The sequence below is a fragment of the Eleginops maclovinus genome, chromosome 2 (genome assembly GCF_036324505.1).
Source record: "Eleginops maclovinus isolate JMC-PN-2008 ecotype Puerto Natales chromosome 2, JC_Emac_rtc_rv5, whole genome shotgun sequence".
Classification (NCBI taxonomy): domain Eukaryota; kingdom Metazoa; phylum Chordata; class Actinopteri; order Perciformes; family Eleginopidae; genus Eleginops; species Eleginops maclovinus.
The window spans coordinates 25,018,798-25,042,663 of record NC_086350.1 but is presented as its reverse complement, the minus strand read 5'-3'; the positions used below and the strand labels follow the sequence as shown (position 1 = coordinate 25,042,663).

At 40.1% G+C, this 23,866-nt stretch overlaps 1 protein-coding gene across 1 annotated transcript in view; it reads left to right on the top strand.

The window, feature by feature from the left end:
- Positions 1–23,866, top strand: part of ntrk3a (neurotrophic tyrosine kinase, receptor, type 3a) — a 155,367-nt gene that overhangs the window by 45,743 nt on the left and 85,758 nt on the right. The window contains exon 4 of the mRNA XM_063909703.1: positions 17,108–17,179. Within this exon, the coding sequence (XP_063765773.1) occupies positions 17,108–17,179 (72 nt within the window). The remainder of the gene's footprint in view (positions 1–17,107; positions 17,180–23,866) is intronic.

Below are 23,866 nucleotides of genomic sequence, written 5' to 3'. Positions count from 1 at the left end.
CCAACAGGTAATGGATGAGCACACACTCTGATGATTAGTTTCGTAACATGGATCTACAGTTTAACTACCCTACTTCTTCATAATTGGATACCATTGACTCACATATGGTTTATATTAAATCATAATATTAAAGAATACAATACATTTTTATTAACAACTTTTATTGCTGAAGAAAATGTGTTAGCTCTATGTAGCATACAGCTAACACATTTATAGCAAGTCACACAAGCTAACATACACACACATAACTTGCAGCCATATAAACTCACTTGAAATTCAATTATCGTCGTTAAAAACTTGTGGGTTGCTTATTACAAAGTGTGATGAATCCTCAATCATGTATCTTGGTGTCTGCTACAGTAATTTCCATCTTAAACTTGTGAGCTTATTCTGCACTTTCTCTGATGTCTTGATTCTCAATTCCTTTTAACGTGTGAAATGATACACACAGATTTGTTCCGCCTCTGTTAATGCTACACCACTAATGGGAAATAGACATGAAACTCAAAGGCAGTTAACGTTAACAAGTCATTTACAGCAGTCTTTAGACACACACATGTACTGTAGAAAGACAGACCCAATATGCTGTCACAGCTCAAGCCACAGAGCTGTTGTGGGTTCACCTCTGCAAAGCTCACATCAAACTGTTACAGACAGACTTCAACCACGTGAACAGTGCATCAGTGTTACAGTAGGACACTTTATACCGCTACTGCTGTATGTGCCTGGAATTCCATTTCCTTGGTGTTTCCATGCTCTCCAGATTAATGTTCCTCTCCACTTACCCACACTGAAGGCAGAGGTAACATTTGTCAGGGCTGCCCTTGTGTGTTACTAAGAAAGCGTTGTTCAAGGTGAGGTGGCCCATAAAGCAGGACTTAATCAGCTGCTTCAGCGTAGCAGCTTTAATAGAGCACTGCAGCCAGCAGGAACTTGGACTAGAGCTGCCTTCACACGACCAGTGGTAAAACGGCTCTAAGTTGTGTTCCTTGAGTGGACGACTAGGCCGAAGCACTATAATCGGAGGTGTGTATTGCTAAAAATGGACGACAATCGCTGTGCTCAAAGTTACAATTACTTTAACATTGACCTCCATTATGGATAACCTTTCGACACGTAACCATATAACAGCTCTATGAAGCGGATCAAGCTAGCAAGCTAATCAGATGCAGCTTTGAGCGAAAAGCAAACCAATTATCATGTGAAGGCAGCTTTTATACAACCAGTGTAATGTGAGGTATATTTCACATGCTGGCTACCAAAAACATCCACCGCCATGTTTTATGGAATTATGATGCAATGATCAGAATGTTTTTAATTGTTTGGATTTGTTTGAGGTTGTGTAAAGCTTGCATCAGCTTGTCTCAAGCCTTCAACCTTCCTGCGAGTGTACCCTACCCAAGATGAACTAAGGAAAACTGCTGTTAAGGCCCCCCAGCTGCTGTTGGGCAGAAGTGGAAAAGGTATTTCCTGCAGGTTATTGATTGGATTGATCCAAGCTGCCCTAGTTGCCTCTGGAAGTTGCTGTTATTCCCTCAGTGCAAAAGTATATAATGTTTAACAGGTTTTACTGTTCACTTTCATTGTTTCAGTAAGTCTGTGTTTGGAGTATATTCCTCAACAGAGTTTCTGAAGACCTAGAGTATACGAGGACATTTGCATGATCTTTATTGAGCCATTGGCAACTCCATAGAAGTAATTCTCACTTTCTGACAGGATGTTGAAAAATAACCCTGAACAAGAAAATGAAAGAGATAATTTCTTGTACACATAATGCAAGCAGTAAAATGAGAGAGTCAACAGACAGTTTAGCTCAGAACTGTCATCCTGAAGATAAATGTTGAGTTTGTTGTATTGGAGCTGCGGGCCAAGAAAATTGCATGGAGAAAAACAGCTTTCAATATGAGGCAGTCATCCAAAATTACACAGTTCAGATTTAAACGTGCGAGTTAAAGACATGTGCCCATAAAAAAACGTTTTATATGGGCACATATTCTGGATTACTGTGTATCAGATGCAAATGTATAAACACAGTATTCAAGGTAATTGGTGACAACCATGTGACACAGAACATCCAAAACTGAAGAAAATTCCTACAGGAGTTTTCCCTCCCCTGTAGCGTGTTGTTTAGGTTTTTGTGTATGTAAATGGTCTGCAAAGGCTTAAACCCCAATGTCGTCCCCCCCCCCACCCTCCGAGGGAGTTTCTCTCCTTGCCTTCATTGGACTCCTTTGTTTACTTCCATAACGTAATGACAACATCACTATGTAACATTTGAGCTCTCATTGGCTAGCACTCTAACACATTGTACGTGAAAGGCTAAGGGGCGGGACATCTTTGAGTGGTTGACCAATCACAACAAATCCGATCAGGTAACCAATCATAGCAGACTGCGCTCTGGTTTCAGACAGAGGGTGAAAACAGGAAAAATAGAGAGCTTTTTGAACATAAAAGCATGGAAACTTGTCCCAGTAGAGACACTAATACTAATATGAACCTTACAAGGAGAAGAATATGTCTTCTGTAATATTGAAGAGGATGCTGTGTGGTAGATAATCAAAGTCCAAGCAATAACTGTAATGCTTTCTCACTTCTCATTAGTGCGGCTGTCATACATGCAGTCTGCAGACAACCAGACATGATTAATTATTTAACACCCTGTTACATCTAATAATCTCGACTACAATGCATGTGCTGTATAATATGCATCGCTCTGTGCTTGCAATAGAGAGATGATTGTAAAACAGCATTGTATGACTGCAACCAATGGAATATTAATGCCTTTAAACCAATGAAGAATAATACTTTTCACTCCTTTATTAAATGGTAAGAACACCCTGGAAGTCTTCCTAAGCTCTCTCTTCTATCACACAGAGAATTCAGATTCATATCCCTAAAGAATATGAAGTGTAAAGAAAAGAAAATGTGTCTTTACACACAGAATGTGTTTGTTGGATAAGAGTAACATGTATTCATGTCATGTGCGTCTCATTAATTATACAAACAAAATGCAGTGTGAAGTTTTTCTTTAGGTTGTCTTTAAGGAGCACTTCTTCTCAGTTAGATGTTAAACCTTTATTAAAGCAGAATGCTAATACATGGAGCTCAAGTATTGAACTGTCGTAATTGTGAATGCAAAACACTTTTGCTCTTCTTCATTATGACATCCTGTTTCTTCTGGCATAGCGAACGTCTCCAAGGAAGAAACAGTGTCCAATCAGGGCTTGAGCCGGCTCTACATGGGGGCGGCCATCTTAGTGCTGCCGAGACTTCCTGAACAGCAGGAAGTGGGCAGATGGTGTTTGTTTCTCTCTGTGTGTAGGGGTATGTGGATTTGTTAGTTTCTGCTTGTTGCTTAGAAACTTGGATGTTCCCAAGCCTCGACAGTCCTCTTCAAACAGACCACTGCTTGTTGAATTTAATTAAAATGTTGTGAGGGAAATAAAAGATGGCAAAACAAATTTGACTTTTAACCCTCACAAAAATTTGATTTTATTCATCAGGACTTTTAATTAGTTTTTATGTTTCAATAAATATTGTAGGACAGCTAAATTGCTTAAAGGGGCCCTATTATGCTAATTTCCAGGTACATATTGTCGTAATTGTATCCTCTACTATGGCATTTAGTGTTGTAGTTATATAACTGTTGTGATTGGTCAATCGCTTAAAGATGAGTTGGAAATATCCCGCCCCTTAGACTGTCATGCAAATGTGTTGGAGCGCTAGCCAATAGAAGCGAAAGTGTTACATAATGATGTCACTAAATTTCAGAAGAAAACAAAGGAGTCCAATGGAAGCATTTCAGGCAGGGGGCGGGCGGTGGGGGGTCTCCTCCCTCTGGATTGAACACAGGAATTTTAGCCTTTGCAGACGGCTCAAACCATTTTCATGCACAAAAACCTATTTAACACACTACAGGAAAGGGAAACCCCCAATAATCATAATAGGGCCCCTTTAAACATACAGTGCAGTTTCTACTCTGTACTTATACAGACAGTTTAGTCTCTTAATTCATCCCACTCTAGTATTATTAAAATGATCTGTACAGCACCTATGGAACAGTGTTTGGTTCTGAACCGGGGCAATGTGGCAGTTCCCAGGAGGCAAACTAGCAACCCTTAAATACCAGTACAAATACACTTAAATGTTGTACTCTAAGATGCCGTTTCTAGTCTTTTGCGATTGTTCTTTGTAAAAAATTAAGTAAGCTTTGGTTTTAAGCTTAGCGGACCAATGAGTATACATGTGGAAACAACAAAAGCTCTCATTTAAAGTTGCTATGTAAGGTTTTTCACCGTTTTTTACAAAGGAAGAGCTTTGTCGAGAACAACAGCCCTATGAGTTTGATGGTGAAGACAACACATGACAAGTGTTCATTTGATTGACAAGTGGAACAATCCCAGACTGCAATGCATCACACAGACAGAATGACTGACAGTTTTAATTACTGTGTCATTTCACAGCCCAGTCAGCGCCTCTGAAAATAGTCTATGCTAATCAGGTGTGTGTGTGTGTGTGGGTGTGGGTGTGGGGGTGTGTGTGTGTGTGTGTGTGTGTGTGTGTGTGTGTACTGGACTAAGTGTGTTTAATCTGTAACACTCATGACAGATAATTGATGATGATGATCGTGGGAAGATATAAATAGATATATAGGGGAATTAAAGCTAACTAGGTAGCGTATCTACCAACCGTAAGATCGGTGGTACAATCCTGGCCCATGCGGTCAAAGTGTCCTGGGTCAAGATACTGAACACCAAAATGCTCCCGATGGCATGGTCAATGGGCTGAATGTGTGAACGCTGACTTTCATGCAAAAGCACTCTGACAATGCATTCCATTAACCATTTACGCCACCAAACATACAAACAGTGATCATTTTAACACTGTGAGGATTTAAAATCATCACAAACAGTGTCAACTGGTCAGTCCTCCACTTTTGGGCAAGCATTTAATATCTCAGCACCTAACCGATGCATTCCCATGGCATTTTATACTGACCCTCAATTCTCCCCTGAGATTCGGTCAAAGAGATTTTTAAGGATCTCTTCACCTTACCTGTTCAATTCATCACATATTGTCAGAAGTAGTTAAAAGATTCACACACAACAGAACTAGTTCTTAAATGCTGTTTGCCCAACAGTAATGGACAGCCAACAGGCCACGCGCAAAAGAAAATGTGAAGTTTACTGCACGTCATGTGCTAAATGTTGAAACAATTTTGGTTTTGACTGTAGAGGTTATTTGACCACTAATTTGTACTTAATGCTTACTTATACTTACTTATTTTAGCATTTTTACATGAGCAACAATTGTAAAAATGATGCACCTTACATTATTACCTTGGTAACCTAATAGATGTTATCATGTGTGGGAGATATCCATCCATCCATCCATCCATCCATCCACCCACCCACCCACCCATCCACCCACCCACTTATCCAATGTCGGATCGCAGGAGTTAGTAGTTGCAGCAGAGGGCCCTATATTAACCAGCTCTGGACTAGGGGATTCCCAGGCTTCCCAGACCATCTTGGAGATTTAATCCCTCCTTTGGTCCTGGGTCTTGCCCGTAGCATCCTCCCAGATGGATGATCCTGGAACCCCTCCCTAGGGAGGCATCCAGGTGGCATCCTTTCTAGGTGCCTAAACTGGCTCCTTTTAATTGCAAAGAAACATCGGCTCTACTCTGAGTCCCTAATGGAGGACTGAACTTCCTATGGGAGATACCAGCCACCTGGAAAAAAACATTTTGCAATCATCGGGTTCTTTGGATCATGACCCGTATTCCATGATCCTAGATGAGAGTAAGAACAAGAATAAAATAGGAATACCAAAACATTGGAAATCTGAAGAAAAAAGGTGATTGCATTACTTTCTACAGACTGGTTTGTTCTTCTGCATCGGTTGTCATCTAACTGTTCTGACAACATCCAGGCTGTGTTTGTATGGCACATTTGCAATGGTAAAAAGCAGACCTCCTTTCCAACATGGCAGGTTAAAACACTGAGCGAGAAGCAGAGGAGTTCATATGAAAATATTAAAGGCACATTATTGAACTACAGTTTGAGCTCAGTGCCCGGTGCTCCTCGGGCATGGAAGGGTAATCAGAGACAAAACAGAGATAGAAATGGAAATGGAAATGTCTCTTTCCAGCTGTCTCTTCTCTTCCCTCCTGTCCTGTTCAGAATACTGATGAGGGCCATAATCTCAGCAGCCATGAATAATAAACATTGTTACATCACCAGCTGAGAGAAGGGGGGGCACAGATGGAGCAGGTTTACTACAGGAAGAGTCACTGTCACTACCGACACTACTGCTACTATCATTGCTACAAATGCTACTACCACCACTGCTCAGTATCGTTTCCTGAAATACTTTGTACAAGCTGATGTTGCTCGGCTTGTGTGTGTTATAATCAGGTTTGGGGAGTAATGGAATACATGTAAAGGGATTACATTATCAGAAAAGGATTCCCTTTCAGTTACATGATAGAAATATGCAATCAGAAAACTGATTCATTTAAAAAAGAATGGTGATAACTAGCATACAATGTTATAAAAAATGTATTGTAATTTAAAAAAATCTAAAGGTAGACCTCCTGGATTGTTGGTTTTCATTTAGGCAACTTTCATTTTCTTTATACATTTTTTTTTAATGCAGTAGGTGGTTGTCTTATAATACACTTAACTAAAAAACATGTTGATATTTATGTTCTTTTATAGTAAATCGAATTTCATTTGCAATATTTTTACAATCAACTAACCGTAATACATTTTTTAAGTAACCCTCCCAAACCTGGTTATAATGCATTTTCAATGTTTGGTTGTGTCCTTTACCTAATGGCAGAAGATGCTGCAAGATATTTCAAAAGAAGTTGGGTTACAGTATTTATTGATAATTATCTTTTTAAATACTTGTCGTTCAGTGTTTGCCCTTGGTTCCTATGAAATCTGAGACAATCATGACAGTTTGGTTTGGGTAAAAGTTGCTGTGTGTTATTATTTGTGGCTTTTCTTTACCAATTTTATAATGTATGTTATGTATCATTTATGGGGCAGTTTGAAGCCAATACTTCTGTCAGTTTCACTACAAACCTCATGCGTGTCACTAAAAATTCAAAAACATGCGACTTCCTTATAATTCAAATCCAATCAGATTTTCCAGGATCACTTGTAATCTACATGAACATCATACAGTTTGAATACAGCTGAGTAGTGACAGCCTCTGGCTCAGACAGATGTTTAAACCCTGCTGTACTCTCCATATGACTAACAGTCCCTGTACATCTGCTGCTGTTTTTAATAATGGAATCACATAATGTCCAGTTACCTGTGTGTTGCGTAATAATAGAGTCACGCACCATTAATGCTATTCCCATTGAGCAAGCACATGAAACCTGGGGCATGCACAGCGGTAATGAAAATATAAGATTAAAGGAGAAAGGAGAAGAAAAGATAAGATGAAAGAAACAATGGCGAGGATCTACTGTGGATCCAAAGTGCTACACGCAGGATTTGGTGGGATTTAGTCAAGAAACATATACATTGAAGTCCTGCTTGCAGTAATGCTCATCCCTTCTCCTGATGGGCTCACTACAATGATCTCTCGGTCCTTGGTCTTCTTCTTCTGGGATGGGTTAAAGGCAGAGACATAGGGTACGGTCAAATTCTCAGTTCGCTAGGGTACGGTCAAATTCTCAGTTCGCTTAGGAAGGTTCCTAGCGAAGTGAAAGGACCCGGAAGTCCCTCAGTGGCAGCCATGATAAGAGCTGTTGGAGTTCTGTAGATGATAGGAAAGGAGCTTTGAAACTTCCTTTATAACCTCCTTTAGTTTAGGAAACACTGGACCTTCCTTTATGAAAGGAAAGGAGGAAATGCTGTCCCACAATGCCTTGCGCCCACAACATTTACTATGACACAGCATTCAGCCGATCCAATCTCTCCGGGATGCATGAGATGACCTCGTGAGAAAGGGACCAACACATCTAATTATGTCTAGAACAGATAACAATGATAGTTGGTTACAAGATTATACCGAGTGTTGTCTTATTGACCATCATGATTTGAGCAACTCTAAACATCAACATTACAGTTTTAAAAACAAAAAGACATTTAGTAATGGCTCCAGAACAGGAGACAAAAGTACAAAAGAGAATGGCAGCTCAACCCTAAATCTTCAGTGCTATTACAAACTGATGGATTGTTAAATGTATAAAGTCCCTACAGGTATTCACAACACAAACCAGGGCCCTTGGAAAATATCAAAAGGCGTCACACACAGAACTACAGAGCGGTTTGGAGGCCGAGGACAGACAGCTGGAGACATTGTGAACAGGCAGGGAGTGATGGATGGGCCTGACAGCAGAGAGGCCTCTTTGGTCTAGAGGACAACAATTATTTACAGGACAGAGCACACGCTTTTACACAAATTAAAACAAAACACGTAGTTCAATTAAATGGTCCTGAACAAATTTGAAGTTGATCGGACTGAATCTGTAGGAGGAGTTGGTTAAAGTACTGCCCCTTCAAAAGGCAAAAAATCGCCCTAAAACAAAACATGACGTTTCAAAATTGCTGACTTCCTGTTTGGTTTACGGTCAACTCTAACGCAGCGTACACACGGTTCCGGTGCGTTGATGCTTGCCGGTGGGCGTGTCTGGCGCTTGGGGTTCATGCGACCACCAGCCAATCACATTAATCTCCCGCCCCGGACACACATACTGTAAATGCGGTTTGATTGGCTAGCGCCTGTACTTGCATATTTGCATACGCGGGTTTGATTGGCTGGCGCTTCCGTCGACGCTTGAGAAGTTGAACTTTTTCTCAACTTTCACCGTGAGCAATGCAGCCAAAGTGATGCAACGGAACCACAACGCAGTTTGGCAACGCTTGAAGTGTAAAAGTGCTTTTAGGGGTCCCTAAAATCAAAAAAGTCCGATATAAATGCAGACCACTTACCGTTTATGATTGAGACGGGAGATCCATTTTATTTATTTATGCCAACATTTGCAACCAAAGAACATTCTTGCACAGACACTTCAATACCAAGAGTGCACAACCCAGGATGGATGTATTGTGTGTAAACTTCCCGGGTTGTTAGTTCCCTAAAATCTCAGATCTTCGCTTAATCATCTTCCAACTCATATCTTTCTGCTCTTGGTACTTTCAAGGTTTGGATAACGAAAGTGCACTCGCACACCAGTGGAAGTGGAATAAAGAACAGAATATAAATCTGCTTTTTTTAAAGTAAGGGATGCACAGTGAGATTTTGATATATAAAAATGATCGTATCGATTCTGAAAAATCCAGTCTATCTTCTAATGATGATTCCTCTGATGTCCAGCGCTTTGTCTTTTCAACAGTTTTCAAATGCCCGCCAGTCCAAGGGCAAAGTCACAACAGTGTGTGTGTTTGTGTGTGTTTTTGTGCTTGAGAAAGTAAGTGATGGCTTCTTGAGCAGCTCTCATTAAATTACAATGAAAGTCATCTCTTCGGCCTTGTACAAATAGCCTGATTGTCACCATGGTAACTGAGACAGTTTGACAAAATGGAGGGACAAGTGAAGCGTCTATTAATACTTGGTGTGATAAATCTCTGTTGTGCAGTCCACTAATACTACTATTACACTGTTGTCACACTACAGAATAATAATAGAAGAGAAAAAGAAAGAAGAAATTAGTAGCATCACAGGTTAATGAGGGGTTTTTAAGGCTTATTCTCTGTAATGTAGGTCACATTCTTTTTTAAGGGTCCCTATTGTGCTCATTTTCAGGTTTATATTAGTATTGTGGCTCTCCTGGGACATGTCTCCATGCTTTTATGTTCAAAAAGCTCTTTATTTTTCTCATACTTTGCCTGTGCTGCAGCACCTCTTTCACTCTTTCAGGATATTAAGACCTCTTTAAATCTATGTATTGTGAGGTCCAGAACTTAGCGCCTCTGAAACAGCTCTGAAACTATCACCTTAAAAATCAAGTTCAATAAAACCGTCTCTGAGGAAATCCAACCTCTTACTGTACGCTGCCTCATGATATTATATAATGTGTGTGTGTGTGTGTGTGTGTGTGTGTGTGTGTGTGTGTGTGTGTGTGTGTGTGTGTGTGTATGTGTGTATGTGTGTATGTGTGTATGTGTATGTGTATGTGTATGTGTATGTGTGTGTGTGTGTGTGTGTGTGTGTGTGTGTGTGTGTGTGTGTGTGTGTGTGTGTGTGTGTGTGTGTGTGTGTGTTTTCTCCACTTTAACCTTCACAGGCTGTAGGATACCAACACACACATTTACATTTATGCACACGACACTCACCTGTGCACTCTCACAAATACACCAATCCATGTAAACAAGATAAACACACACACAGCCCCTGACCTTCTCATGGTCATGACTCATTTTCCCCATTCTAAATTGTTATAAAACACACACACACACACACACACACACACACACACACACACACACACACACACACACACACACACACACACACACACACACTTTTGTCACCCATTTGTTGAGTGTGCGTGTGCAGTGTTTTAAATATTAGGCAACCCTATTCTACCTCATTGTAGTGAGGTTGACCTTTCCAAAGGATGCATTGGTGTGTGTGTGTGTGTGTGTGTGTGTTCAGTGTATAGCATCACTTTGAGCTGCACTAGTCTCGCAACATGTGTGTGTGTGTGTGTGTGTGTGTGTGTGTGTGTGTGTGTGTGTGTGTGTGTGTGTGTGTGTGTGTGTGTGTGTGTGTGTGTGTTTGTGTGAGGGTCACCTGTGTCTTTAGTAACATGCATTTGGACTTGATTTACGAGCATCCAAACCTCCCAGAGTCCAGACCTCTGGGACCATACAACCCCCGAACACATGATTCATTCTTCACAGCTGATATCGAAACATGTTTGCTCTTAACCCTCGGGAGAGACTGTGTGTGTTTGTGTGTGTGTGGGTGTGTTTGCTCATAACTCAGTGTTTAATCCTGTTGTGAACATGCATACTGGCACTTTAACTACACAACTGACATTTGATAAACCACAGATAACCCACTCTGCATAATGTTATCTCAGTGCTGCTCTGACCTGCGTGATGTGGACACAGTGATCAGGATCATAAATACCATAACTGCTGTTAGTGATGATGGGAAGCAATGTATTTTATCGTCCCTGTAAGGACATTTGCTCTGGACTCATTACCATCAAATTGATACATTGGACATAGTAATGGATAATAGACTTTAACACATTACCATATGGTTTGAGTAAATACACGGTTTGCACATCTCAAGCAAACTGACATTGGTAACATACTGCAAGACACACATTACATTACATGTCACTCATGAGACGCTTTTATCCAAAGCGAATTACAAACATCGGGGTAAAGTGTCTAGCCCAGGGACACAGCGGCATGCTGACTGCAGTGGGGATTGAACCAGTGCTCCCCTGATCCAAAGATCAGCACACTAAATCAGTAAACTACAGCCTCCCCAAACATCTATATCCATGTAGCTTCTCAACCCTCAAAAATTCCATTACAAGTGAGTGTTGAAAGTTTAAATGGGCCCTATAATACTCATTTTCACTCAGGTTCATATTTGTATTTAGTGTCTCTATTGGGACATGTCTCCATGCTTTAATGTTCAAAAAGCTCTTTATTTCTCTAATAGTGCCTGTACCTTTTCACCCTCTGTCTGAATCAAGAGCACTGGTCTGCTCGGATTGGTTAGCTGACCGGCTCTGTTGTGATAGCTCACTAAGAGATGTTTGAGCTCTAGCCAATAGAAGCACAAGTGTAACAAGGGAGTAAAATGGAGGCATTTCAGGCAGGTGTCAGTGTGTTGGAGAGAAACGTTGGGATGTTGGCCTTCTTAGACCATTTACATGCACAAAAACCTATATAACACACTACAAGAAGAGGAATAAAAGCATAAAAGGGCCTCTTTAGTAAACACATACAGGAATAAGTGTTTTAGCGGTTCAGCCAGTTAGTAAGAGCTGGAACTCTGTGTGTTGGACTTGTCAAAAAGTAAAACATTTACTTTTAGTGTATGTACATTCTGAGGTTTCCGAGGAGATGCTGGGTAGGAGAGGGTTAGAAACCAACATTTGGACCAAGCTAATGGCTTTGGGGGAAGATGGATTGAAACCAGTGCACATCCTGTGTGTCTCTGTGAGCTCTTAAGTTAGTTTATTAGTGTTGTGTGGCCAAAGAAAAGAAGTGTGAGAGGAGCCATAGCAGACATCGAGATAGGATTCAGAATTAGTATTTAACTGATGATTTAGTCTTTTTAATCAGCTGCACTCACACCAGATCTACAGTAAACCCTTTTACATTCTGAAGTCTCATCCTTGAGTTACATCTATTTATCTGTATGAGTTGGTAATTATTCTGAAACCATCTGGCCCAGTTAAATATGTATTTTTTCGACAGTTGGTTTGGAGGGATGGATGTTTTTTTACTCCCGCATACTTAAAGGATTCTGTACCAGGCGAATGATCTGTGATTTACACTGTAGTTATGAAACTAGGTTGTGATCTTCTGATGCTCGAACACGGCATGGTAAAATAATGGGATAAACTTCTGCACAACTCTGCAGAAACTAAATCTGAAATCACAAAAGAAATATTTGCTGTTGAACTCTGCAGCCAAGACTTTCATCATGTTGTGCTGTAAGTCCCTTTCTGAGTAAAATGAGTAGTGTGCAGTACAGCTGAGCTTATAGCACCAAGGAGCCCAAGGGCCCTTAGAGCCATCAAAGGCCTGTGAGTCGTTGTTGCATTGATTTGAAACTACAGTCATGCGCTCCCTGAACTGACAGTGTGTAAGCCGTTTGCTGTGTTGCACTGTGGCAGTACATGGAGAAGAGCCACTAAGTGAACAACCAGCAAAACCTCACATTTGGGTGTTATGTCTTGCACATTGCATAAAGAAGCAACCTGCATGTTCCCCCCTAATGTACCGGACCTAGCTGAACTTATTTCTGGTTGTGTTTCTTTGTAATACTGAAGGCATGAATGACAAAAGTAGTTCTCAATATTTCTTTAAGACCTCTACTCTCTTAGACACAGCTATTGATATGTGCACACATCACATTTGTCACAAGTTTAAGTAAATCAGGACCCAAAGCAGTGCAAAAAAATGGAGAGGCAGGAATGAAAAACCCAAAACAAGCTTTATTAAGTAAAAACTGGTAACAAAAACACCAAACTAAAAAAAGCGGTCAAGGTAAGACAAAAGGGATAACAGCAAACAAACTAGGGACAAACCAGGAAGATAGAGGAACATTCGAGACACAGGCAACTTGGGAAGCTGGAACTTACCTGGGAAGACAATGGTGGCATGAAACATCAATGGGGGATAGAAGCACAACGGACTGACAAAAAAAAACAGGCACAGGACTAACAAGACGCAGCTTGAGAGGGCACGGAAAGACATAAGCGCATCAAGGATATCACACACAGGTGGAAAGAATCAGGGCAAACAATTACAAAGGCGGGAAGTCAAACAAGACAAGACACAAAGAAAACCCTACACTTCTAAAATGTCATATACTAATACATGTGAATAGAGGGAGAAAAACCGAGCATGTTATTCTTCATCTCCTGCCAGGTTAGCTACTTACTTAGCCTTAGCTTGTGAGCAACAGGCTACGTTAGCATTGGCTACTTCTTCAAAAAACTCAGGCTCTTTAACTCAAAGAAACTTCAACTGTACTGACATATGTAGAATACTAAAGTAGTAGAACTAAAGTAAGTATAAAGAATGAAACACTCAAAATGAACGTCAGATGAAGTTAAAGAAATTATTTTGGACAGCTGTATCATCCCGTAAACACAAAGGACATTCATTCTTGTCTCCCTATGATTTACTTGTTTTGAGAGACAATTAGTCACTGTTTTCGTGTGTGTGTACGCATCTCTTGAAGGTGACTGTGGAAAGAAACCACACGTCCCTGTTGTTGTTCCCCCGTGAGTCTCTTTCTCATTCTCATCATCAGTCTCACCTCCTTCACCTCATTTGTCGTCCTCTCCTCGCTTAGTTTTTGACTTTTTTCTATTTCTGGCCGTCCCTGTCTTCCTCTGGCCCAACTCCACTCTCTGACCTCTTGGCTAAAAACAGGTTAGCAATCAATAACAACTTTCTAATTGAGTGTCACCAAAGAACAGCTCAGATGAAGAGGGGAACATCTAGCAGATTCTCCTCTGAATCAAGTAGCGACCTTCAGGGCCGAACAAAGTGCCAATGACTGCAATTCTTTGAATGGCCACTTGAGGCTGGCTCCAAAAGGGAATCAATTTTATAGTGCGGTGCAACATATTTTTGTAGGCGACCCTGGAGTTGGCGTCCCATGGGCACCCTCAACAAACAACCAATGGATGTTTTCTACTGGATTCTTGAAATGGCCTAAAGTTTCACATTTTAAGCAGCATTGCCTCTTTTAGTGACAAGTAGGTGCTGTCTGATGTTCCCAGTTGCTAGTTTCTAGATGTTGTTCCTAGCTGCTAGCGTTCTGCCCAAGTGCAACTAACAATATGTATTTTTACATCAGCTGGAGTTTTGCGGTGGCTTGACTAACAAGATGAAACTATTTGTGACGTCAACAAGTCTACATCTCTTTGATACAGTCAGTGGTGTCTGCGTGTGTTGCTGCTTGTTTCATGACTTGATAAGATGCTGCTTAAACCAGTGTTCATTTTGGCAGCTATATTAGATTTAGTCTTAGTCTTTAGACAAAAATGGTTATTAGTTTTAGTCACATTTTAGTCCTTTTGATCCTTCATAGTTTTAGTCTCGACAACTCAGAAAGTTTTAGTCAAAATGTTCTCTCTCTTTAAACTTATTCAGTTAGGCAAATACAGGTATCTGAAATTGGTTATCAAGGTGACAGTATCAAGTGTTGAAATTGGTAAAGCAACATTTCACTCTCTTAACACTTTACTTGTGTAATATCTGGATTCCTTTCCTTAGTTAGTGGGATATCTCTAGACTCTCACATTGATGCGATACTGCTGTGCTGTCCTTGCTGATCCGCTAAGGTGCATACTATCTATGTATACTAATATAATAATATTATCATTAAAATATAGTATGTCAATTATATCAAGTTTAGATTTAGAAGATTCAAATTATGTTATAACAATACAACTAGCCTATTATACAGTATATGCCTACCTGGCCTTAGAGAAACAACTGACTGCAGTGTGACTGGATACTTACTGCAATGCAAGCCCAGCCAACATTAGCCTGGAAGCCAGGCTCATTCCTTTGCTACCGCCAACTGAAAACCTTTTTGCAAGAAAGGCTAAACCAACATTGCTAGCTAGCAAATGTGCCACTAGTTGCTGACTGCCCAGTAATATTGACTTAACGTTAGTGAATTGATATGCTTAGTTAGCTGTACCTATCATGTATCGTTACAGTTTACAGTTAGCTAACGTACCGTGGCCTAAATAGCAGGATGGTGCGCCTTCAAGTGTCTCTTCAGGTTGGTCGTATTCTTCCCAACTAATTTGTAGCCACATGTTTTCTCTCCTTCTCCCGCAGTAACAGTGCAGTGTGTCTTCCTTTCATAAAGAAAATATGTCCATATATCTAGTCTTTTTTTTCCAACCAAAGCCTTTTTGCGCTGAAGCCATCATCTTGTTATTTTCTCACAGTTTGGACATCATCACTTGTAGCTGAGGGATGTGAGTGACGTGTGCAGATTCCCAGAATGCCAACTAATTCAACCAATGACAGGGATGCATTTTCACAGAGAAGACGAAGAATTTGGGGAAAATTAAATATCCTGCATTTTGAATGTTCGATAGTCCACCATAAACACTTTAGTCCCGTCTTGTCTCGTCAACGAAAACTAAATCATAGTTTTTATTATCAAAAATCTATTTTTAGCTCGTCATCGTCTCGTCTTAGTCATGTAAAAAAGGTTGTTGACGAACATTTTCGTCATAGTTTTCCTTGACAAAATTAACACTGGCTTAAACTTAAACAACTCTATTCAAACAATGCCTGTGAAATGAGAAATTCATTTTTCAGTCACTTACATTTTTCAGTCAGTTTTTATTTATAAAAACCTGCATTTGTAGTGAGTTGACACGACTATTGGCCATTGACGGTTTTGTAATAACATATAAGGTGTTTATGGAAGATAACATATTAACACTTTTCCATTATGTCGATTGGAAATCTAATCTTGAAATACTTACATATTCTGTAAAAATTGTTTCTGTATAAACTGGAGACCGTAATATCATCAAACCATCAGGTAAACTGTATATTATGCTACACACACACACACACACACACACACACACACACACACACAACATATTTGATTTGATAATAATGATGTGATTTGGATTCCAGTGGGCATCTCACACCCCCCTAAGCACCTCTTTATAGTTGGCTTTATGTTGCCAGAGAGATGGACACCTGTGTTTCTGTAGTGTGTTAGTTACCGTATGTCGGAAGGGGTTACAGGGGAAGTGTCATAACTGTGTAAAGTTTACACGCTGCTGTGTGTGCGGGCATGTGTGTGTACTGACTCCTCCAGTTCTTGTCTCTCCGTCCTGCTGTAGGTGATATGTAGGTGGTGTCACTCAAAATGGAAACCCTCACGAATTCAAATGAAACATTGGCAGATATTTATTGACAAAAGGCTGATAGTAATGTGCTTGAATGCCAATTGGTAGGTTTTGGGGTCGAGCTCAGCCTCTGCATTCAACATGTCCGTGTATCGAGATACTTAAGCCAGGCATCCGTATAGCTCAGCTGGAAGAGCTGGCGGCCTATTTACTGTGGCTTGGTCCCCATGATGAGGACCCGGGTTGAATCCGGCTCAGGACCATGTGCTGTGTGTCATCCTTTCTGTCTCCCCCATTCTTATCCACCTGACAATATAGGCACTGGTTTCCCCCCAAAAAAGAAAATAATATTAATCCGGAATTGATCTGTGTGAATGTATGTAAAGCGATTTAAGGGGTCGTAAAGACTGGAAAATGTAAATGCAGTCCATTTACCATTTTTTAATATAAATGCAGTCCATTAAAGCCCAACCACTATGAGCTTTGGCTATCAGCGAATTTTCTCTTAACGTGTCTCCTTCTCATTCTCTCCCTCAGAAACCTGTCCAACAACCAAATGCTGACCACCCTGTCCTGGCAGATCTTTGAACACCTGCAGCTCTTCGAACTGTAAGTTGGCTATTGTTCTTTACTTGTCTCATACACAAGTGACCTGTCGTTGTGGGTGATGACACTGAAGATAGTGGCGTCGCCCGCGTGTGATGTCATCACAAGAGGTCTCTGTTAGGTCTAAATTAGCACTAACACATATTTTAAGAGCAGTGTAGTTAAGGTTGTCTTCAGGGCTGAATCTGATTCAAAAAAGATATCTATCAAACACAAATGCCCTATTGTACACCAACGCAGTGTCAAAGTGTTTAACTAGCAAAAAGGAAGTTGATCATGCACTGTACAATTTAATTAATGCATTGCCTCCATCACCCCAGCAACAGACCGTTTCGTCTGCTGCCGTTTGGCAGGCGGTTCACCAGCATCAGGACAAAAACCACCAGACTCCATAAGACTATTAAACTCATGGGTCCTTTTTTTTATTTTATAGAATTTTAAATTCAGATTTTAATCCAGGAGAAAGCTGTCATTGTAGGGATTTCCCTGCCCACATTGACTCCTTGCTGCTGCCAATGCAACACAAATCTATCAACCAATACGAACCAATAGGTCATGTTTACGTCGGAGGCGGGGTGGGATTAACCTGATCAACAACAAAATGCCGCAAGTTAGCAGAGGCTAACAACAGCTAGCACTACTAGACGATCGAACATGACGTCTTTCTCTCGCGTCATCGTTGTTGAAGTTGAAGACGAACAATTGAACCTCGCTGTAGACTCTTTTGAAGTGGTCCTTGCCTTTCCAGATGGGTTCGACAAAGCAAGAGCAACATGAGCAGCGCTTCACTAAAATCTGCCATTGTTGTTGGCAGTGTGAAGGATTTTTGTCATGATGCCAATGATGACGCAATGATGCAGCTCCACTCGGGCTCTGAACGCTGGAAACACAAGTGGTGCAACAGAGTCAATCCAGATAAGCACCACAAATGCACAAGAATGGTTCTTGAACCGGAACCAATTTGGCGGAAAAGGGGCATTAGTGCAGCAGTTAGTATAAAGGGCCTTGCTCAAGGGCCCCTCAGTGATTGTAAGTTGGAAGAGGCTAGCACTGCTTTCCAGTTTACCCTCCCATATTTATCTTTCCAGTCTGGGGAATTCCCGTCACTACCTGGCTCTGCCCTGGTTGTTTTTTTTTTTGTTGCAGAAATACACAAAGGAACCCAACAGTAATACTGCTGATTCATCATGCACTCATAATAAGTAGACCTTTGTAATAAGCACTGCGCTCTCAAGATCATGGCAACACTGTCAGTCTTCATATAGAAGAGTGAAATCTAAAAGAGGAGGGTGTCTGTGCCTGTCTTGAGTGGCATGAGACTCTCCTTAGTGAGGTAACACGCTACACCTCATCTCCATTTCAAAGCTTCCAGGCAAATGTTTATTCCTCTTGTGATGATAATGTCCTTGTTTGAATGTCTTTGACTCTAATGCTGCTGCTTGGACCTGTAGCTATCAGGGAAAGACGCAAATACGCTCTGTCCTGAGAGTATAGTCACATTTATCATTTTGTATTGTAAAGCAACACATGGCTGCTGTCCAGGGTGCTGAATCCTCCTTGCTGGTAGTTTACCACACTTAAGCTCTGGACAACACGCCTGTTTCTACTAATTTCTCACTTTTCCTCTCATATAAACCCTCATATGTCTGGGCTACTGGAAAGTGAAACAACATGCTTTCTTTTCTTTTTTATACTATGGCAGCAGCTTTAGAGGAAATGCTTTCCCATCTTTTATTTCCTCTGCATGATTCCTGAAAAGAACTACTGCTCCTTCAGCCTGTCTGTGAGGACAGCAGCAAAATGTACAAGGCTGAAATATTTTTAGAAATCAGGGACATGAAAAGCAGAGGAATGAGAGGGAGAGTGTGCAAGTCTCACCTTTAGCTGGAGGAGGAAAAGATGGATAATGGCAGGACAGAATGTGCAGTGACGGGAATAAATCGGATTGGAAAATGGTGATCTGAGGAAATCTCAGTCTAAGTTACAGCATCTCTATGTGAGATCAAGATATTTCTCCACAAATGGAATAAATACATGTGTAAGAACTATTGCTGGGCAATCATTACACATACAGTATATTTGCCAATCAGGCTTGTTATTAACTTATTCAGAGTTACACAGGAACCTTTTATACTGTAATAAATTAACCACTTCCTCCCATATGGAATTTTCTAGTTAAAACAATCTACATTAGGCACAAGCATGTCCGGTGAGACAGCAATATAAAAAGACAATTAATAATATGGTTCAGTTACATAGGGCCTCTTTAGGGACTCAATCTCACTCTGCAAAAACATTTCATACAAGAAAAAGATGCAGTATAGTAAATAACTCAAAATACAAAGAAAAGATACAATAGAAAGCATTATGGACTGTCCCAGTTAGGCTGTGTGGGAACTGGTTTGTGCAAGAAAAACTAGTTTGAATAGGGGGGGTTTTAAGGGCCTGTGGTTGCGATTTGTGCCTGAGGCAGTGGATGTTACAAGGGAAGGGGGGTCCTTTCTTTAGGGCTTTGTAGGTGAGCAGTATTTTGAGGTCTATCCTGTATTTACTGGGAACTAATGGAGGTTTTGATGGACCAGAGTGATGTGGTCTCGGGGAGGGTGGAAGTGAGCAGGCGGTTGGTGGAATTCTGCTCATTCAAGTTTATTGGTGAATTTGTGATTCGGGCAGCAGGGAAATAGAGGGAGGTTTGGAGTCAGGAGAAAAAGCAGTTTAGGTGATTTGGGTGGCACAGGGTAGAGGAGAGGGGGAGGTCAATTATGATATCATTGTTGCAGGTCTGGGTGTGAGGGGTTACGTTTGAGCCATCGATATTTAGTAAAAATGTCTTGAAAAAGCAGGTGAGGAAATTTGGGAGGAAATTTTTTTTTACTGATTTGGTGCAGTTGAGTTGTAAGAACACTTCACCAGGTTTGAGTGGGTGGTGGGTATTTCCTGTTGTAAGTAAAGTAAATGAGGAATAATTTGGTCAAATTGGCAAAACAGTGGAGATTGGCTTAGGTAAGATAGGACTCTTAGCTCTCTTATGATCGGTACTGAATGATCTGTCTCTATTTACTGGTTCCCAATGGTTCCAGTGATTCAAACAGTGATGTTACAGGAATTAAAGTTTCTGTTCCAACTCCAACTGAGGATACTGTGAAAAGAACATACTGTGTGTGTGTTTATATATATATATGTATATATATATATATATATATATATATATATGTGTGTGTGTTACAACATGTTCTGCCAACTTGAGCCTGTGAGCAAGCCGCCAGTGATTCTATCCGGGATATTTAAAGCAGTGCTGCTTGGATGCTAATAGTGTGATATTTCAAGCAATGAGCTGGTGCAGGCTGCTGGGGCTATTTGCAGTGCTCAGTGTGGGACACACACACACACACACACACACACACACACACACACACACACACACACACACACTGAAACACACAGGTCAACACTTGCTTATTTGCTCTTGTGATTGCGGTTCTGGAAGTGTGTAAGCATGTATGACTCATGCATTGTGAATAACAGTTATTAGATGCATTAAGGCATGTGGAATTGCTCTTCAAATCTACATAACATATACATTATTATTTTTATTTGTTTGCAAACACATCATTTCTTACCCCTCTCCTCCCTGATTCTGTGCTCTGTTTTTAATTCAGCTGCAGAACTCAATTTAGTCAAACCTTTTTTAAATGTCATAAAAAAAAAAACTTTCCATCAGAAAGGAAATAAATGAAGCGAGAGATAAGCCACTTTCTTCAGACTTGTAAAAGTGCAGTGCGAGGAGCGCATTGTTAATCTGCAGGAGCAGCTAGATCAGTACTTTAAAACACACACACACACACACACACACACACACACACACACACACACACACACACACACACACACACACACACACACACACACACACACACACACACACACACACAGAACAAGCGTACATCTACACATGTAATGGTGCGAAAAATAGCTTATAATTGTAGACCAAGGGCCACTTAAAAGCTTGTTTTCACGTTGCAATGAAGTTCTGTTGAGAGCAAGGGTTAAGATTAGGCACTTACTGGAGATATATAAGTTTAGGGCGTGGAGAAACAGCATGACTTTAAAAATAAATTAAATCTGAAATAAGAAATCCTGTATTTACAGCAAAAAGGACAATGCAGATGAACGGCAAAAATAATAAAGAGTGAACTAATGGAATAAATATAGAGAGATGCACACGTTAGTAAAATAAAAACAAAGGAAACAAAGTACACATCCACGTTAAAAAACTAGTAGGCAATATTTAAAGCTAAGCCAACATATACACCTAATTAGATTGAATGTAATGTTTTTATTGCAGTGATTATTGGACCATTGCTTGGTGAACTAGCAGCCAGAGTAACACACTTATAATGCAAAATAGTGTAAATTGATCATAGTAGGGTTATTGCAAATGACTGTTATAGTCTGTATTGTGTGATGGTTGTAAAGTTTGACCACTGCAGAAAGGAAAGACCTTCCTGTTATACCCAATTTTATAATTTTGTTATGTAGGAAATAAGGAGAGGTTAAAACTCTCTGAGATGGATATTCATGCTTAATATCCATATATGCCTCATATAAGGGATGTTAAATTAACCTCTGACAGCAAGGGCCAATGTCTCTGGGGTTCCGTTGTAGCTACTGATATCAAGAACAAGACTTCCTTTTGCGTGCTCTGTTCACTGCGAACAGTATGATTAGCAACTTGAGCCACGAAAATGGAGTTGGAGCTGAGAGACGAGGATGTTTCATAAGTAGCTAGTTTACAAGCTAATGAAATGCTCATACAAAGCTTAATCATCGTCATGCGATAGCTGATTGTTTCCAAGATTTTCAGAGACTCGGCTAATATGCTTTCCACACTTCCACTTATGGCTAGGTGTAGCTTGTGAAAGAGGTTTCCCCGTGTAACTTCCTACACTGAAAATAACTTTAATTAAATGTATTATGTCCAGAAAAGCCACATAATTGTATTAGGTTAGGTGAAAGCAAAAGTATTTAGTTGAAACTAATATTTTGTACTTAAACCTAATAGTATTGCTTTTAACTAACCTAATACAGTAAAGTGAAATCTGACATGTTGTTACATTTAATTAAAGTCAATGTATCAGTTTTTGTCAGTGTCAATGAGGGTATTTAATTGCCTATGTTTAGCAAAACTCTGCTTAACCGTGATTGGCCAACGCTAAATAGACTACAAACATACATTAATATTGTATGTCTTTAATGAACAAGGACCCTGAATAAAAATACATACATCTCAAAAAGAGAAAAGATGCTACATGCCAGATAAAGTTAAAAGCTTACACAACACACATAGATTAAACATTAAACATCCCTATTGCCTATGATACTAACAATTAAAACAGATCAAAGTACAGATATATACAATATAAATAGTACATTCATCAATATAAATATCATTTCACAGTTAAAAACCAAACGCTTCACCAAATATTACCGCTACCCAAAGATTAGAGACAGGGCTGTCATTGCTTATTTATTTGTGCTGAAACGTAAAATATCCAGATACAGGTGACTTAAAATGACCACATTTTCACATGGATCTGTAGGGACGTGCATGAGAGTCAGACAGTGAGCCTCAGTTTTCTTTGTGTTTCAACAGAATGTTCTGAAGAGCAGACTATGCTTCTGCTTTCATGTACACATTCTTTCATCGGTGCAGGCTATCATATCCAAATCATGAAATGACAAAATGTTTTGCCGAGCACATCCATCCTTAAGGTCAGACTGCGTGTTGTGTATCAACATCTCCTGCTGCTGATGTGCACACACCCCCGCCTACTGAGTACTGCAGGATAAAGCCTCATGACAAACCCACAAGAAGAACGTCAGGTAGTGATACTCTGTGTGCTGCACACACCACAGGCTCACTCTGTGAGTGACCTGTCATGCCGTCGGAGATGCATTCAGCCTCAAAATAGGTCTGCACTTCAGCGTATGACTGCAGGGGGAAGCATGTTCAGGGCTGTGTCTTCTTCAATTGGATCACTTTGTTTTTTACGCTCCATAGGTTTATCTGAGATTAAACATAGCTCTGTGAGTCAGCTGCTCCCTTTCATATTCAACCCCCACATTACCTGTCATTACCCTAACAACATGCTAACAAGGGTTTGGTTTGAGGAGAGTTATGAATGTCGGACAGCTGTTTAATCCAACACTTAAAATAGGTGCAGATTATGGTATTGTATTTGGTCAGAATCTACAAATAGGTATATTTACTGTAACAGGTTTATGAATATTACTGTTGTTTTTTGGAATTTAAAATATTTAGCTTTTATTTTGATCACATCGAAGTGCACCAATTATTATTTTTTTAATTATCAGATAAGAGTGAACGCTTTTATTTGACACAATAATAATATTGATTGCAATTTCCAATCTCAAAGATATGCCCAAAAAAAGATACATTTACATGTTAACAGCTGACCAGGCTCTAGAGCCATGACACTTAAGAGACAACATTTAAAAATTTGAATAAAAAAATGTATTTATAAAATAATATAATGAATAAAAATCACAAGGGAACATGAACAAGTCACAAGTATTAGAATCAGCAGGGTAAACTGCACATGAGGGCTAATGCAGTGTGAGGTTAAGGTGTGGGAAATGCCGAAGGTATGCAAAATCTGATCCTATGAG